Source organism: Fusarium verticillioides, chromosome 2, assembly GCF_000149555.1.
Source record: "Fusarium verticillioides 7600 chromosome 2, whole genome shotgun sequence".
NCBI classification, from domain to species: domain Eukaryota; kingdom Fungi; phylum Ascomycota; class Sordariomycetes; order Hypocreales; family Nectriaceae; genus Fusarium; species Fusarium verticillioides.
The window spans coordinates 2,688,797-2,707,160 of record NC_031676.1 but is presented as its reverse complement, the minus strand read 5'-3'; the positions used below and the strand labels follow the sequence as shown (position 1 = coordinate 2,707,160).

The following is an 18,364-nucleotide window of genomic DNA, read 5'->3' as shown; positions in this document are numbered from 1 at the left end:
CAGCGCGGCCGCCACGAAACTCATGAGATCAAGACGTGAGGAACGGGCGCGTGGAGATAACGTGGGCGAATGCAGCTATCCCATCTGCCCCAAAACTACTGTATATTTCTCGCCAGGAATCCTGTCTGCGACTTTAAATGTTGCAGCAATTGCCTGATCATGATAATCCATTCCAGCTTTGCTGATGTGTGGATGGGGCATCGTATCGCCTCGTGCAACGCAACGCAATCAACAGCGTTCTACTGGCAGGTTGACAACCAGGCCAACAATTCAGGTTCTCAATGTGGCAGCTGGTGGCCGGTGAAATGCTACCACAGTTCACAGTGCCGCAGTCTTGCTCCAGCTGGCCGCATCAGAGGCCATGGCATAGGCCAGAAGCTGGTTGTGAACCACTGGGCCACAATTTCAGTGAACCGACCAGCTGGAATAGGGAAATACCACGGAGGTTGGATCTCGTTTGGAGGAGCAATACTGTGCTTACTGTGTTGGATCATGTACCCGCAGGGGGTGTGATTCAGGTTAGATCCCCTGTGAGTATCCATCGTTCACACCACAATCTTTCCTCTGACGGCAGAGTATGAGCCTCTCCCAGAAGGTAGAGCAAAAGGACCTGACCTGTTGCGCATTGCAGCGCATAGCATGACACCTTTCCCTTCCCGTCCCCAGACTTCGAGCTACTGCGGTGTACTGTAGTGATGCGTGGCCAGTGGTATGTCCTGTCGTGTCTTGGGTTGTCTCCTGAAGAGGTCAGGTCTCCAAGGTCCGTCCTTGAACTAAGGCCTAGGCCTCCCGGTTGCCAGCGGCCGACTGCTCACGTCCCCTCCCCATCCGCCGTGTCGGGACTGTTTGTCTGTCTGTCTGTTGGTGTCTTTTGTTGGACAGAACGGATGGCCCCGGCCCATGAACGAATACTGTACATAGATACGTGCCTACCAACTGCACTTGTCTACATGCCACCACTCACAACTTTCACCCCTTCCATGGCTAGCATGGTACAGACGCATCGTTGTCGTCCCCCACAGGCCCTTCTTCCCGTGCTGGGGTTCCTGGTTCCATGTTCCATGGATGCAACGAACTCGTACGAATTCCTAATTGGGTTGGGTGGCCCTTCATTCACCCTTGTTGCACTGGGCAGGCCTTCCATTCGCTGTCTCTGCCTTCTGCAGCATTAGCATTGGTTTTGTAGCGCCGGGCCGCTAGACTGGGTCCACTAATACCACCAGGCTGGCTCGATGTGCACTGTAGAGTTGAATGTAGCGCCATCCACGAGGTCCCGTCCAAGTTAGCAACCGCCAGACTAGGTAAGTATAGTTCGCCTGCCCTCACCCATCATCCTTCGACCAACTTTCTACTCTACTCTACTCTACTCCACTCGGTCCTCTCTCTCCCTCCTCCCTCCTCCTTCTCACAGAGTCAACAGCTTTGTTACAACCATTCCCGTATCGTACCGCCTTGCTCATCGTCGCAGATCCACTGCGTCATGAGAGGCTGATAAACTCTTGACCCTCCTCACTCAGCTCGACATACGAATTGGTCTGTCCTGACTAATTAGCTCGACGTCTCTTTAACCGGGACTGTCGCTATCTATCGGAGGATACATTATCGTCCCTTGAGCGCCACTACTTTCGGTCCCACCGATTGCAAAAACACCATCGTCTCTACTCCGTACTGGACTACCTCACGACTCATAGCAAACCCTGTTATCCAATTTTTACTCATCATATTCGCCTCACAATCTAGACCACCGTATAGAGGGGGCGATAAATTATCTCATATCAAATCTCACTCAAAACTATTTCAGTCACTCAAAGCAACAAGCATCAAAGAACTCTCAAACTCTGTTATCACAAACTATCAAACATGAGTTCTCCTTCCCAGGCCGGGCCCTCGTCCCGTAGAGAAGAAAAGAAAGAGAAGGGATTCAGCAAGCTTCTTACTCGCACTAAAACTTTCCTCAAGCGAGAGGGCTCCTCATCTGCTTCTAAGCGTCAGTCGACTCTCTCGACTACCAAGCCTGCCGCTCCAGCCAAGGCTGAGGAGACTGCCCAGACGAGGTACGATTTTCCTGGTGAACTTTCCTCGGATGGAAACGTCTCGATGGACCGTTGCTATTCCTTGACTACACCAGTTCTTGTGCATGCAGTAACTAACGAGCTTACAGTCAACCTCCTGCTCCGGAGAACAAGAAGTTGGAAGCCAAGGCTAAATATGAAGGCTTGGAGGGTGTCTCTAAACTCACTAGGAGCCAATTGATCGAAGAGCGTGCTAAGAAGCTTGGTGAGCGCTATGGACTCGATATCAACGTTTCCGAACTTCAGACCAGATCGCCCGACGACACCGTTCTCCGCATTGACAAGCCGATCCGTATGCGCGTACGACGAACCTGCCACAAGTGCAACTCTACCTTTTCTTCTGCCAAGGAGTGCCCCAACTGCCAGCATGCCCGCTGCACCAAGTGCACCCGTTACCCTCCCAAACGAAGCGAAGCCGAGATTATCGCCAGCCGTGAGCGACGTGCCGCTATCATCAAAGCCAACAAGGAGAACGCTCCCATTATCCCCGACTACTCTTACGCCTTTGATGAGAAGAAGATCGTCCTTACTCGACCCAGCAAGACAGGTGGTCAGGACCTGGTCCACAAGAAGCCTCGTCAACGCGTGCGAAGGACCTGTCATGAATGTTCGACTCTGTTTATCTCTGGTAATAAAACTTGCGAGAAGTGTGGCCACATCCGCTGCACTGACTGTCCTCGAGATCCGTACGTTCACCTTGCAGTAACTGTCAAAGCCTTGGCTAACGAGATAACAGCCCCAAGAAGGAAAAGTATCCATATGGTTATCCTGGAGATGAATTCGGCCCAAGTAGTGTGCCACACTATGAGTGTAAGGAGTGCAAGACGATATTCCCAACCGGTGCTGAAAATGGAACCAAATGCACGAAATGTGGTTCGGAGAAAACAGAGGACTCGCCCCGTGTCAAACCCCGCAAAGTCGAACCTGAACCAGACCCGGAGATATTGAAGAGGCTACAGGAGCGACTTGAGAATCTAAAAGTGGCATAACTTGCATACACCATGAGACTCTGGAGCTGGAGAATCGGGGGCGAAGGGGGGATGCTATTTCATTCATCGTTTTACACAACCACACACGACGACGACATTCAAGCTGCGAGAGTGACGGGCGACGGGCGGAGAACATACCAACCATCTCATGTCATGAGTCGAAAATTCGATGACCGTCGACCCCCATCCGCAGTTCATTTTCCTTCTGCTTGGCCACACGTTGCACAGTTCATCGACCCTTTAACATAGGTTCAAAAGAGTATTTGACACGAAGCCTGTTTGTTTTTCACGACATAGAGACGGCAATTCATATCAGCCGGCGCATACAACATTACGTTCCCGATCATTCCATTCAAGCGTACCTCCATGATTTTGCATTACCAGCCATCAGTCATCTGCAGGCATTTACAAACCCGGGAGTTATGATTCAGGAGAGCCAGATGATGTAGAGGGACAGGTTGGGATATACGGGTTGATTTGTCGAGAAGTGCTGAAAAGGGGTGGTTTGTGTCTTGACAAACAAAATTCGCATGTACCTTGCGGGCCGTGACAAATGAAGGATGGATACCACAGCGAGTGTGCCACACATTGTCAATGTATTTGGCGAAAGCGAAGAAGCGGTGTTTTTTTTTTTCATTCTCTCAGTAAACACAATTCTGTTTGGCGAGCGATGCCTACGCACGCTCTGCATCAATGAGGAAGACGTCAATCCTTCATACCTAACACCAATACCGTTTAACGAACGCAAGTGATAACCATTCCATGTATGCCATCCCCTCTCATTCGCTCTGATCAGGATGTGACATCATATCCATGCCATTATCCTCACCTAGTTCATCCAAGAACCCCAGCAATGCAGGAAACACGTGAGTCTTGCCTTTACATCGGCATCATACTGGTACATATGTGATGTCCCTACCCCAACAGTGTCCATGATTCATTCAACCCAACTAGCTCTATGCGGGTGTTGTAATACTTCCAGTATACGTAAGTGGTGCTTGTGTTGGGCAAGATGCAAGAGTTGTGCCATGGTCTGGTGCTTTTTGTGTAGCGGTGTGTGTCGCACAGGCGCTGCATAGTGGTGGCGCTGATACCGTGAGGAGATACAGGTGCATTCGGCTCATCGGGAGGACGTGAAAGTGAGTGTGAGGCGTATGGGTGCTATGGGAGAGCTAGAGACAAGGGATGATGGGGGGCGTTCTTCCGGGGGGCTGTCTTGGGTAGTGGTTCTAGAATATGTCTGAGATGTTACTAGAAGGGCTATGATGGTTCAGGTACCCTTGCATGCCTCTATTAAATGATCGAAATACTACCTATCTAACAACTTCACGATCACTCCGTGTTGTCCACTCCCTCGGCACATGTGATCCCATGCCGGATATGGGCAGAGTGTCTCTAATATGCCTCACTCCAGAGGCTGGTCTCCTTCCTTGATGAACGGCTCAAGACTGATCCTAGCTGTATGGGTCACCGAAGCACCGAGGGTGTCAAGCCGGTTGATCTTTCGGCCAAGATACCTACCCACACCATCCATTCGGTTGTTGAGATGGGCATGCTGTTCATCCACTCTACGTTGAATAATTGAGTTTTGGAATTCGTTCTGGTTGAGGATGGGCATGAGACGGTGCGTTGGGTAAAATCGACCTCTAATCGACTGCTCCTTGAACACGACGTTCTCCTTGATCAGTGCGTAGCGCCAGCGCTGTGCCCCGACCGAATGGCGCCACTGGCTCTCATTTCGTAACGCAACGGGAAGGTGTTCATCCCGGACAATGTTTGGCTGGTCTTCAGATACGAGCTGGTAGATATGGCCGACGAAAAAGACGGCGCCTGGGAAGTCCGAGGTGGTGAATATGCGCCGGAGGCCCAGGACGCACGTCTCGGCCGGGACGTTCAGCTCAGTCGGGATTGATCTGAGCCGTATTGCGTCGCCAATCTCGATGCGCTCAGCCCCAAAGAAGCAACCCCAGTACGCAATTCTCTTGAAGTTCGGCTCTTCGGACATTTTGGACCACAGGGAGTACGAGTAGTCAATCTTCACAGCTGCCATCTTAGAAGCGTCAAGTGCAATCATCTCTCGACGGTTCCCGTCTGCAGTGCTCTGGAAGAGAGCCTCCCATGAAACACCATCGTATTCTTTGTCCTTCAATTCGGGGAGGTTGACAGGTGGTACGGTGAAGGCATAAAAGGGTCGCATTTCTCCCTCTGTTTTGTTCACATTGTTTTGTTGGACGATGCCATGACCAATGGGCATGACCTCATGATGGCTGGCAGTGGATGAAGCAATAATCCCAAGGCGCCATGCATTGCCGTTCAGATACCAGACCAGTTCTCCTGACCTGAACAGCACAGGTGATTTTAGTGACCACTGTAGCTGTGGGGGCTGTGCTTGAGTAGGAGGTGGAACTTGCTGTTGGATCTGTTGCTGTGCTTGAGACTTGGGTTGTTGAATTTGAGGTGGTTGCTGCTGCTGAAGTGGCTGTTGCTGATTTTGGGGTTGAGATTGAGGCTGGGGTTGGAGCGCCTGCTCCTGTGGCCGAACCGGGGGCCGGTGTTGAATATGCTGTTGTATTGGGGTTGAAGCTGCAGGGGCCGGTGTCGGTACTGGTGAGTTCTGTGCTGTAGTAGCAGGGGTAGACTGTGTTGACTGTGATCGTGATGCAACTTGGTTCGGCTTCTGAGGTGCCTGTCCAGGCATTGGAGGGAGTGGAACGGGCGTGACCTTGGGTGGGATCTTATCGATTTTGATAGGTTCATGTGTGATAATCAACGCGTCGTCAGCACCCATACCCCCTTTGATTGAGTTGAACCCGTTGCAGTGCGCACAGCAACAGTCTCGGTAGTCCATCGATGTTGAGAGTAACCATATCAGATGCACTGCAAATTCCTGCGGGCTCTTGAAAAGCTTCACCTTGATAGGATACCCCGAAACCCAAAGATGTTTGGATTTCTCGTATAGCCAGTAACCTCGCGGGAAGTTAACTAGCCACGGATTCCCCTCTGCACGTCGTTAGATATCTGAGAGGGATGAGGCAGAGGAGCCAACTTACCATCGGGGTTTGGACATAACTCTTGCTTCAGCAGGATCCCGAGTTTGACTTTCCACTCTGTAAATCTTGGGTCGTCTTCGGCTAATCGAATCATCTGAGGTTTGGTCCTTGGTGTTTTCTCAGCCGCAGACGCATCCTTTGTCTTCTTGGTGGTAGTCGTGGCGGATGGTGCTGTGACTGGCCAGTATCCGGGACCGGTGTCTGAGCCATCACTTCTTGCTACCCGTACAACATCGAATTCTTTCAATTCCGACGGGTTCATTGTCATTCTTAGATCAAGAGCCTATTTGCGTCTGGCACTTGCTCGATGTTTTCCAGGTCCAGGATCCCCCTCCAGGAAACTATGATGGCGCACGTAGACGCGTTGTTTCTTCCCCTTCGGCGATTAAGGGGCGTTATAGGTCTAATGAGTCTTCAGGTAGTTGTTGAATTCGCGTGTTTGTTGTCGAGATGGAGGTCATTGATGGTCATACGCTCTGATGAATTGCTCAACACGAGGAGTAGCTGTTGGAATAACACTGGCCTGGGCGCGTAATTCTTCATCCGCTTAGCTGAGTGTTACTGGCAATTTTCATGTCCCGCAAAGTTACGTCCCAATCTTTGCGCTCTGCACCTTGATCACGGAAAAGGGTTACTATAACTCATATGAAGCTCAAAGCTCTCGAGAGTTCTTTCAATTGGTAAACGAGCTGAGTCAGCATAAATCATTGGGCCACCCTACACTGACTGACTGAATGAACAAAGGAAAATCGTGTAACAATGAACGTAGTAAGGCACCTGGTGGCCATTTGCATCATTTATCTCGAAGTTTGACATGGAATATCATGCCATTTCTACCTCTCGGGAAGACCTTTGCTGTCCTTCTGTGCGTTCTGGTCGTGTTTTGACGTGCCAATCGAGGAATACCCTACGATGCACGTCGAGCCTCAATATTAAATCTATGCTGACCATCACTAGGATTTCATGGAATATACTCATACATTTAAAGAGGTTACAAATAATCCCCAAGCTGAATGAAACAAAGAAGATAACTGAGCGGCACCTACAAAATGATACAAGTATGAAAGGTGAGCTGGCTTGAATGAGCCACCACAGCCACAGATGCGTGGCTCGTGCACTCAATTAAGCCTCGAGATCTCTGAACGCGTTAAGCGCGTCTTCTCGTCCCCTCCAAGAAAATCATTTCTGGGGCTTTCGTTCTAAGTATTTACACCTCATCGATTCTGAGAACAAATTATAAATCTATAGTGCTTGCTTGGCCTCGAGGGCGAATATAGTCAGGCTACAACCAAGCATGAGTAACCATGAATTCAACCATGGGGATAGAGCCTTTCTCCAGGCCATCTTAGCTCGAGGAACGATTACTTTCGAAGAAGCCCGCCCTATCCTTGCTGCGATATTCAACGCCAACCGCAGGTACAGCGGAGATGAGGAGGGAGACGAGATCCGAACAGATCAAATCACCGAAGAACACTTTCAAGAGGCCATGGACAAAGCTTCAGAAGCAGCATCACTTTTTGACTACGAAATCCGAAGTACTTTTCACCAAGTTACAAAGAGACGGATATGGGCTTTGGTCAATACCACGTCTGATCCGCAGACGCAACTCGCTACCATATATAGCCACGAAGAAATGTCGTTCATTAAACGTGTTCTGGACGCTATGTTCGAAAAGTTCAACACCCCTCGCATGGAAGTCATGGCTATTACCGAGATGCAGGCCATCAAACTGGCACGGCCGAACCGAAGAGAAAGCCAGATCGACGTGGAAACCCAGACGCAAACAACTGCAGACAAAGGACTCAAGCACAGTGAAGTGGAGGCTGTACTTGCAAATTTGGTTGAGGGAGGGTGGTTCGAGAAGAGTAACGAGGGGTTCTATACATTGTCACCCCGAGCGTTGCTGGAATTGCGACCCTGGCTAGTCGAAAGCTACAACGACCCGGAACTTGAGCCAGGTGACTGGCAGCGAATCAAGTTTTGTGAAGCATGCAAGGATCCAGTCACGATCGGTCTGAGATGCGCAGAGGTGGATTGTAACCTCCGACTGCATGAGGTATGTGAAGAGGCTTTCTGGCGAACCAGGCGAGACAGAAACTGCCCACGATGCTCTACCGAATGGTCAAGTCATAAGTTCACAGGCGAGAGAGCGGTCACTTCGACGGATGCTTTCCAACGGGGACGGCGGAAGAATGGGAGCGGCTGGCAACGTAGCACACTTGCTGATGAGGTTATTCGTGACGAAGGAGGGGCAGATGAGGCCGAAGACGAGGATGTTGACGACACCTGATCGAGGCGTATACACCGTTGTACCTACTTTTATTTCTTCATCGTTGACCATAGAATTTCAAGATACCCACGATCAATCGACATGAATTGGCATTGCTAAGTACCTGCTTATGCTGCCTCCGCGGAAGAAAAAAAAACCCTGGAGATTGACAAAATATGCCAGAATGAACTGATCGACGAGCCCCCAAGCGTATAGTAGCTAACCTAAGAGCCTTCGTCACTTGGGAAGTTTTATTCCTTCCCCCAGGCTGTTGAGCTCGCCCACTTACTGCTAGGTAAGGCCAGCTGAAGTCGACTTAAGCCCCTGATCTCCACCCACCCACGTTTTGGAAGCCATTTGACCAATAATTTTCGGATTCGTATCATGGTGCGGCAGTTGATTGTCGATCGTCAAATCACGTAGCCTTAAAACATATTTACGTGGGGGAGCTTGGGTAGGCTCTGACCCTGGACTCTGGCTGGGCTGCCGTCATGACATCACATGTGATGTGGCGGTGCGCTCTCGATTCGCGTAGATCGTTCGTCACCCAAGACAAGACAAAGGCGAATTTCCAAGCGCGCGCCAACACATAAATCGCCATCCCTCGTTTTCCTTTGAGCTGGGCGGCCTCTTGTTCCAGACTAGAATAGTTAAATAGCTGAATCCCCATCTGCCGCATCTGCGAACAAGCCATACCCCCCCGAATACATATAACAAAACTCCAAAATGTTGGAATACTTGACCTACAAAAAGATCAAGAAGAACAGAGCGGAGAAGGCGGCTGCTGCTGAGGAGACTGCGAAGAAGACCGAAGCTGGATCTTCGGTAGACCCATCCTACGGACATGTACCGGATTTCAGCAACGATGCATCTCGTGCATCAGGTCATCAACACAGGCGGCGAAGTACGCAGCATAGCATCAGCTCCAATACCCCTCCTTTGAGCCCAGTCCTCGACCGCGACGATGAGGCCTGGCTGCAAAGTATCCTGGAAGACGATGGCCCAGCTCCGCCTTTGCCGCCACGCATCAACACCCCTCAGATCGACCTCTCGTCCGCATCTGAGAGTGAGATAGAGGCTGTAAAGGCCTTACAAGAGCCCAAGAGTAAAAAGGACAAGAAGAAGGAAAAGAAGGAAAAAGAGAAGGAGAAGCACGACAAACAGCCAAGCCGTCTAACGGCTTTATTCACGAGACACAAGAAACCACAGGATGGCCTTAAGCCAGAAGATAACGTCGCGCCACCGGAAGCCGAACGTGAGGAGCAGGACCTTGGTAACGTTCTCGACCGCCTGAACCTCCAAGCAAAGAACAATAAGATCGTCTCTCTCTCCAACGAGTCATCCGAGCTCCTGTCCCGTTTCACACAAGTATTTAAGGATCTAGCCAACGGCGTGCCGACAGCATACGGTGACCTCGCAAGCCTAGTTGAAGATCGCGATGGTGCCATCAATCGCGGTTTCGAAAAACTGCCCTCATCTCTCAAGAAGCTTGTTACCCAGCTTCCAGATAAGCTTACATCCTCCCTGGCGCCCGAGCTCTTGGCGGCGGCAGCGGAAAGCCAGGGCCTCAAGGCGAATACTGAAAAGGGCGTTAAGGATGCCGCTATCGACCTCCTCAAGCCATCGAATTTGACCGATCTAGTCACAAAGCCAGGGGCTGTTGTTGGTATGCTCAAGGCTATCGTCAACGCATTGAAGGTCCGGTGGCCTGCATTCATCGGTACAAATGTTATATGGAGCGTTGCTCTATTTTGTAAGTATCGCTTCCCAAACTGTTCATGTATTTGCTAACACTGAATAGTATTAATGTTTGTACTTTGGTATTGTCACAAGAGAGGCCGCGAGGTGCGACTGGAGCGTGAGAAATCTGCAGCTGAGACACCTGTTGATGGTAGCGATCGTATCGAAGAGCTTCCAGATGACCCTCTTCTTCCAGGGCCGGAGGCGGCGGCGGCGAGTCGTAATGCTGACCGGGCAATACTTGGAGATCCTGTTTCCCCTTTGTCTGAGCCATCCCCGATCCCTGCTGTAGTCGAGCCAGCCTCGCCGGAGGAACCGGTTCGTCGTCGTTGAGACGGTGCCTGGACAGGACTTCCGTCGGTAAGCAGGTTGATATATGGTGACGAGCAGTAATTACGACATGGTTTATGACGAAATGAGAATGGAGCCTCGGGGCAGTGCGATACCAGCTTTTACTATTGATGGACATGGTATGAATAATAAACTTGATTTCTGCTTTTTCACAGTGGGTATCTTTTGTAGGTTGAGATGAACATCTCTTCTCGAGGCTTTCGTGGCTCAGCTATTGAACATCATCTGGATAGAAAGAGACAACATATTTTGCTACGCTTCAATCGTCTTGGACCACTTCCTTGATCTCTTCTCGCCCAGGAGCCATGGCGACGGCTTCACTCTTGTCGCTCACACCTTGGCGATCTGTTGCCCCGCCCCCATCTTTGGACCAAAAGTCCACCTCATCAATGATGTCCCAGACAATATCCTCTGCAATTTGGTCAGAATAACGCTCGCTCACAGGGTGCATCTTGTTCAAGCGAGCGTTGCCTGACCAGACCTTATCAGGTTTATCTTCGATCTCGGCTGGGGGAGGATACCAAAAGTCGGGGCCGAAATTTACCTCCACGGCGCCTCCATGGAAGACACTTACGGCAGGGTAGTATCCGAGCATGCCGTCATCAAGGCCTTCGCGACCGCCAGCTTGGCCATGAGGACGCGAAGCTGGTGGAAGGAAGCCAAGGAGATTCTCGAACGGAGTTCCCATTAGAACCCCATTCTTGTACACGCGGATGCAAGAATTGGGAAGCGTGCGGAGACTTGGAAGAGGGTGATTAGGACCAGGTTCCTCTGAAGAGCCACCGCCAGCCCCTGCCGGATTCATAAGATCTTCCAATTCTTTGGCGGGGGAGTACTCGCTCTTCTCGAAATAAGTATGCGATTTGAAGCGTATGGGATAGCGATCGCGGACAATGTTATGGCCTTCAGCGGTGGCCGCAGGTTCCTCGTCGGTCTGATCAACAACTGGATTATACTGCCCAAACATGACCTTGCGGTGCAATTGTTCTGATGGAAGTTGAATCTCGAGGCCGATGATATCACCCTCTCGAATGCCTTCTCCTGCAGGAAAGAATTCCTTAGGACGGGACATATGTACTTTCTCTCCCGCAACATCACGAAGGCCATAGCTGTAAGCATCGAACCCCACGGGCGCATCAAGTGAAGCCTCTCGTCTTGCCCAACCTACGCGGACATGCTTGCCTCCTTCCGGCTTGGACTCTCCGTCTTTTGGTGGTCGAACTCCTTGTGTGATTTTGCATTCCCAGTACCATCTGCCCTCCCTGACAGCCACGTTGGCCCTTGCCATGCGAAATCCTTTTTCGGTTGTGACGTGACGAGCCGACTTATCAAAATAAACATGCCCTGCTGAGTCCTCGAAGCTCAAGTGGGGACCGTATGGCTCTGGTTCTGTGCTTCGGTAGTAGATCATGGACGGAAAGAGAGGATCGGCGATGCAGGGAGTATAGCGGAAGCTCTTCTTATTAGAGACACTTTGACAGTTAGCTTGAAGGTATTCAGCAGATATAGTCTTGGCTTACTGATCCGATGTTTCAAAGAATTCGACCGTTTGGCCGTCAGGGGCAGTGACCTCGTGGTGTGCCGTCAAGACAGGACCTCGAGGAGGGTTGAAGTTGGACAGTTTAGGCTGCCCCAAGTTGTATCGTAATGGGCTCGAATCGCTTTGTTTCTTCTGTGGCTTCGACTTTGGTTTTGGATCAGGTGTCGCACGAACACTATCGCTTCCTTTGGCCTCGCGTTTCTTTAGAGTATCCTTCTTTGCTCGCGCAGACTTGGATCTAGAATTCTGAGCAGGATCTTCAGGTGCCAAAGAGTCGGGAGGCCTGACTTCGGGGTTCAGTGGCGAGGGAACGACAGGACTGTGACGGCCTTCTTCAAGGGGGCGCTTTTGAGGAACCGAGGATAAAGGAAGAGTGGGTGTTGGCTCTCTTTTGGGAGAGCTCCCGAGGTCGGACGCCATCACCAAAGGGAATGACTGAGTCGTTGGCGATATTGCATAGAAGTAGATAAAAGTACAGAATTGATGTCGAGTGACACGAGACGATTCTAAGTGATGCGACGATGCGGCGTGACAACCAGACTGCTACTGATGCTGATCGTTCTTGGGAACAATCAACAAAGCTAAGTAGCTAAAGGTACTGATCGATAAGGAAGTAACCATGAGCATGGGTGAGATAAGATAAGATAAAAACGAGAAAGTGACCTCAAGCTTTGGCTGATAAGAATCGAACGGAGAGAACAAAAAAGAGGGCCCGATCTCGGCCTAGCGCGTATTGGATCTGAGTCGGTCAGGGCACCAGGACGGCGATCCCCTGCGCAAAAATACCACCAGCGGCGCTAAGGCACGAACCTAACGAAGAGGAATTTCTCCGTATTAGCTGAACCAATCAGAGACAACTTAATGTAATCCAACGCATTTCAGGGGCGAAATGACAAAGTTGACAGAGCCGCGGTGAGGAAGAGGGGCCTACTAGAACGTCCTAATCTAAGGGCCTTTCGCTTAGTTCCTCCACTGTGACGACAGTGAACACGCTGGGAAGGGTCCCGTCCTTTCTGCAGGTTTTCTGGCGTGACGAGATCTGGAGAGTTTGGCAGGCAGTTCTGGTTTGTGAGGCATACCTTAGTACCTACATAGATCTCTCACGTGAAAAATACGAACAGTACTCAGCATCAAATGATATCCATGCAGTCGGAAACGGCACCTTTGGTTCAAGAGCTAAGAAAGACACTAGAAACGAGATGAGAGTGTCTAGATCGAGTCGGTTGTTTTAACCCCAACCCACCAGCGGCCGTCGTTCCATGCTGGGGCCGACTCCCCGTGAAATCGCATCATGTGTCTGTTGAGTCTCGTCTTCCTTCTGGTTTGTTTTTTGCCTTTGCACGTCACTCCCCTCCAACCTAAGGACGAATTAGACTTTACTGCCACTGAGGGGTACGAGAAGGAGAGAACAGAGGGAACAAGAGTCAGCGAGTCTCTGCTGGGCCCCATTTAGGCTCATGCAATGCAACGCCAGCTCCCGAGACCCGACAACCAGTCTCCAATCCACCATAACTAATACCAAACAATCTGAAGGGCAGAAGACAAGGCAAGGCAGAGCAAGGCAAGGCAATCAAGAAAGCACAAGCCAGATCCAATTCCAAGACTAAGCCCCAGCCCCATTGGATACCTACCTTAGATCAGGTCTTGTCTGATCATCAATCGCAATCACCTTACCTAAGGTACTCACTCTGCCCAACTTTCTCTGCCCTCTCTTTCTGGTCTGACCTGTGCCTCTCAATCTCAAACCAGACGGAATTGGTCGTCCATCTGCTCTGTCAACAGTCCTCTCTGAGTTCCCTCTCTTACCCTTGACCTCTCTACCTTTTCCCTTGGAAGACCATAACCCCCACCTTGTCCTCTCTTGGTCTCGGATACCCTTCTCCCGGGGTCACCGTCCTTTCCTCCACCGCCATCTGCCATCTGCTGTCTCGTTGCCTCGCTGGTTATCGATCTACGGACGGTATCCCACGCGCGCGTGCACACACACACACACACGCAAACATACACCCTGGTCTTTGGTCTTGGCTCTGCTTGGTCACCAATTCACCTTCCACTGTCCCAGCCTGGTGGTGCCGCAAGACTTGGGAGTCTTACGCCTCAACCCATTGACGAAGCCCTCCCCTGTTATTCGCCAAGCACCACATTCAATTATACCTTGCCTAGGAACGAGACAAGGCGTGTTCCGTCCCCATCCTCTTCTGTCAGTTTGTCCTGCACTTCGCTTTCGGCCGCCTTTTGTTGTCTTACCAACAACACCTGTCATTGCGTAGTCACAGATTCATCACCCTTGCACATAGTCTACGGTACTTTTCCTTTCCACCTTTTTGGTTTGGTTGATAATCTGTGTTATCTCCTGTTCTTGGTTATTCCCTTCGTCTTCTTTACTACACACTCCGCACATCCTTGTCCTCTCCTCTCCTCCCCGCGGCTGTCAACTCCTCAACCTTCTTCTTTGGTCTTCTCGGCCTTGCAGTTGCGCCGGTCCCAAGTATCTGGTCGCTGTCGCGTCACTCTCTGACACCTGTCGTCTGACCAATACCTGGCTTCCCGTTCGATCGGACTCGATCCAACCTTCGATTGGTCCTGTTTACTACTAGGTCAGCTGCCGACGCATCTACAGTCCCTTTGTACCCTGGCGACTTGTTCGACTCGTCTGCCCACCAGCAAAACTGGCAACTTGACGATACATATCGCCGGACTGCAGATTGGGCTCTGAACTAGGTACTTCTTTCATTCTGACTTACACCTCACATCGAGCCAAGAAAGTATTCCATCTGTTTGGCTCGCTTCGGCGCCTGCGAACTCTTAGTTGCGGAACTCGGCCCCGGCCTCTCTCCGGATTTGCCTCCTTACTCGGCCGGTTCGAAGCCACTTATCAATCCGCTGCACCCGATTACGAGTCGAGTGAAGGACTTTCTTTTGTCAACCAAGTTTCATTCTTACTTATCCTCGACCTATACGACAATCAAATCAACCTACCGACCCTCGATATCAACGCCAATGAATGCTATAGACTTCGGTTTGTAACTGATCCGTCGCATTCCAACTCAGACTATTGAAGTACACCCATTCGCTTCATCTGAACCATTGCCGTCTTGTTTCCCTCGATACTGTCAGCCCTACCTATGGGCATGAGCCAAGAAACCCAGGAAACGGCGCTGTATAGCCATCAGCGTGAGACGGCCTCAGCGCGAACTGCGCTGCCATCACGACCAATGTCCTCGAAACCAAGTGATAGCCCGGCTGTTCCTTCTCAGGAGCGGACCAGACTCCCTACCGGCCAGGACAATCGTGACCGCCAAAATAGACTAAGTGGGAGTCCGTCTGGCCCTAAGACAAGCCCAGCTCCAGGAAATATGTCAAAGCAACAGAGTCCTGGGGCAGAGCATGGTTCAAAAGCAAGTCCGCCACCTAGTGGTAGCCAAGGACAAGTTTGCAGGTGAGTTAAGTAGCTTTACTTCTATAGCAATCACTCTGCTTATACCGATGATAGTAACTGTGGAACCACCCGAACCCCTTTATGGAGGAGATCACCTCAAGGTGCTACGATTTGCAACGCCTGTGGTCTCTATCTGAAAGCCAGAAACGCCTCTCGCCCGACTAGTCTCAAGCGACCACCAAACGTTGTCCCTGCAGACCCTCCGCGAACTACCGCACCGAAGCCCTCTGCAGTCGCAGGTCCAAAACCTGCGTCGAATGCGACCTACATATCGGCTGATCAGACTGGAGGGACTTGTCCTGGAGGTGGACGTTGTAACGGAACGGGTGGTGCAGAGGGCTGCAATGGATGCCCTGCCTATAACAATCGTGTTTCGAAAAGTGCCAACCTAGGTGGAACGCAGAAACGACAGAGCTGCCAAAGTCGAAGTGAAAGTACCAAACCGGAACCGGTGCCTCTGGATGTCAATGCCTTGCAAAATCAACAGAATTCGAATGCCACGGTTGTGATTGCATGCCAGAACTGTGGCACCACTATTACGCCTCTCTGGAGGCGTGATGAGAGTGGCCACACCATCTGCAATGCTTGTGGTAGGTATTGTGCGTTTAGCGGTTATCAAACAGTATTTATTAACAAACCTAGGCCTATATTACAAGTTACATGGTGTCCACCGACCGATGACCATGAAGAAATCGACCATCAAAAGACGAAAACGAATTATCCCAGCGTCGCAGGATGAGGAGATGGAAGATGCAATGGAGCCAGCTGAAATGCAAGATCAATATGTACAAAATGCTGAGAAGGGGTCAATGAATGAGGATGGATCCGTCAATCTGGGTCTTCGTCGCCGCCCAGACCATCCGCTCACGATCGAGCCTCAACCGGTCATCCGACCTACAAGTAGAACAATATCGCCACTGCCTTCGACCTCGGATCTAGCTGCGTATCACCAGTCAAATAACCCACGTCAGTATACCGGATCCCTGAACGACGATAATCGACTGGCCCCCATGGCGTCTATGTCATCAAACAACGATAGGAAAACGTCACTATCCCCTGCCTCGTTTCTGTCGCCAACTCGAAAACGATCCTTCTCTACCACGGAGAGTGAAGCATTTGCCTCACAAGAAACAGGACAGGAGAGCTCGAAACGAATCTCCTCGATCAATATTAAATCGATACTAAATCCATCGACATCAGCTACCACTCCCCCCAATTTAGGAACAGGAAGTGACGACGGCGACTATTGCTTACCTCCCATACGATCACCTGGTAGCACTATAGCATCAGCACCGAGCCCTAGCGCCTTTTCTAACCGGGATAACACGCCAGGTGCTGGCCCGCGTGATTTCGATACTGAGAGGATAAAGGCTGAGCGTCGAGCAGCCTTACAACGCGAAGCGGACAAGATGCGAGAAATGCTTGCCGCAAAAGAGAGAGAATTACAAGAACTTGGACATGATTAATGAGTAGGATCCACGATAGGACATCAACGATTTATGAAGTGCCTCTTGGTCAGCAAGGTGTCACTGGACGCGAAATTTTAGTGAATGGAAGGCGAGTTAGGAACCGGCGCATTTTGGATTTCACAGCACACAAGGCCTTCTCGGATGGGTTTCAGCTCATGAAACTGGAGTTATTGCTGTCAAGGAGCATGGTGTTTGACATACGTGTCTGGTCTGCTTTCTTTCTTCTCTTCTAAAAGCTATTGAAAGGATTATACAGAACTACTAGCCTCGGCCAGCGATACCACTCTATCTCTCGAAAAGCACATTGTTTACGCTACGGAAAATGCACATATAGACAGGGTCAGGCTGTATGCATCGCAAGATAGTTTACACGAGCCAGAAAAAGAGAATGCGGTGTCGCGTTGAGCGACTGAGTTGACAACTTGATCAAGTATCAGCTTTGAGCCTACTTTCCGCTTCCTCTTTGATTTATTCATTGTGATAACGGCCTTTGTTGGAAAACAAGATTTTTTTGATAGAATTGGCGTAGTGTCCCGAGACAAAAAGTCCATTCTATAGATGGTTTGCGAAGGTGCTCGCACAGCAAAGCTACCGTTGTGTGGACATCATAGCGTGGCACAAGACCCCCTGCTCACTACCTACGTAGGTGCTCAATGCGTACATAGCCCAAGTTTGACAGGCCATTGGGTATAAGAGTAAGTTGCCATGCAGGAATGAAGTGATCAGAAAACCCTAGATGTCGCGTGACCGCAACGAACCATGATGCCCCCAAGGATCATGAAGTGCAAGGCTTGTTGTTTAGGCTGGTTGATCCATACAAATGCAACACTACGGAGAGAAAAGCGGCGAACTCGTTTACCACAGACAGTGACATTATGATTTCCGAAAAACAAATTCCAAGACTATTTAAGCAACGCAATGAACTATCAGAGCGGACCATTAGAGAAGGTCTAACGACGGGTAAGATGGCAAAAGGTGTCCTCAAATTCTTGGAATACCTAGATATGCTAGAAGTATCACCACTAGCATGCCATTTATCAACCGCAATACACATGAGCCATTCATGATATATCCCTCCTAATCAACCATGTAAAACGCCTGGCGTGGAGTAGTTGATCATCGACCCATGTAATTGCAGCCTCCAGGGAGGGGGTAGAGCTGTCGTGCAACTATGGTGACTACCGTTTACGGATACGCTACGTCTTTTAATACATTCCCTATATTAGAATTTGCATCTGCATGCATCATCGACGGGTGCCTTGTGCTAGCCGTTCATTGCCGCTGGACAAACTTGACGGATGACGTTCCCTGCTGCGTGTTCAAACAAGTCGGGATATCATCAGCATAGCGTATGAAATTATGATTGAACTGTAAATCACAAACAAATAACCTATCAATAAAATTTGGCTTGCTAATTTCTGCATGGCTATCCTAAGCCCGTAGAT

General features: G+C 50.3%; 6 protein-coding genes across 6 annotated transcripts; 4 read left to right on the top strand and 2 right to left on the bottom strand.

Annotated features, from left to right (window-relative positions):
• The first annotated feature begins 1,265 nt into the window (after positions 1-1,265).
• FVEG_04113 (hypothetical protein) lies at positions 1,266-6,167 on the top strand. Its single transcript, XM_018891830.1, has 3 exons — positions 1,266-2,054; positions 2,162-2,758; positions 2,809-6,167. Exons 1-3 carry the CDS (start codon positions 1,861-1,863, stop codon positions 3,059-3,061), a joined length of 1,044 nt encoding a protein of 347 aa, XP_018748415.1. The 5' UTR covers positions 1,266-1,860; the 3' UTR covers positions 3,062-6,167.
• On the bottom strand, positions 3,876-6,742 carry FVEG_04114 (hypothetical protein). The gene is made up of 2 exons (XM_018891831.1): positions 6,112-6,742; positions 3,876-6,061 (listed from the first exon to the last, which is right to left on the bottom strand). Exons 1-2 carry the CDS (start codon positions 6,377-6,379, stop codon positions 4,467-4,469), a joined length of 1,863 nt encoding a protein of 620 aa, XP_018748416.1. The 5' UTR covers positions 6,380-6,742; the 3' UTR covers positions 3,876-4,466.
• Positions 6,743-7,239: 497 nt separating this feature from the next.
• FVEG_04115 (hypothetical protein) lies at positions 7,240-8,528 on the top strand. Its single transcript, XM_018891832.1, has one exon. It carries the CDS (start codon positions 7,406-7,408, stop codon positions 8,399-8,401), a length of 996 nt encoding a protein of 331 aa, XP_018748417.1. The 5' UTR covers positions 7,240-7,405; the 3' UTR covers positions 8,402-8,528.
• Positions 8,529-8,855: 327 nt separating this feature from the next.
• FVEG_04116 (hypothetical protein) lies at positions 8,856-12,666 on the top strand. Its single transcript, XM_018891833.1, has 2 exons — positions 8,856-10,133; positions 10,182-12,666. The coding sequence occupies exons 1-2, from the start codon at positions 9,107-9,109 to the stop codon at positions 10,451-10,453; spliced, it is 1,299 nt and encodes a 432-aa protein (XP_018748418.1). The 5' UTR covers positions 8,856-9,106; the 3' UTR covers positions 10,454-12,666.
• On the bottom strand, positions 10,530-13,338 carry FVEG_04117 (hypothetical protein). The gene is made up of 2 exons (XM_018891834.1): positions 11,992-13,338; positions 10,530-11,943 (listed from the first exon to the last, which is right to left on the bottom strand). Exons 1-2 carry the CDS (start codon positions 12,429-12,431, stop codon positions 10,731-10,733), a joined length of 1,653 nt encoding a protein of 550 aa, XP_018748419.1. The 5' UTR covers positions 12,432-13,338; the 3' UTR covers positions 10,530-10,730.
• FVEG_04118 (hypothetical protein) lies at positions 13,339-17,663 on the top strand. Its single transcript, XM_018891835.1, has 3 exons — positions 13,339-15,450; positions 15,505-16,040; positions 16,093-17,663. The coding sequence occupies exons 1-3, from the start codon at positions 15,137-15,139 to the stop codon at positions 16,914-16,916; spliced, it is 1,674 nt and encodes a 557-aa protein (XP_018748420.1). The 5' UTR covers positions 13,339-15,136; the 3' UTR covers positions 16,917-17,663.
• The last annotated feature ends 701 nt before the right edge of the window (positions 17,664-18,364 follow it).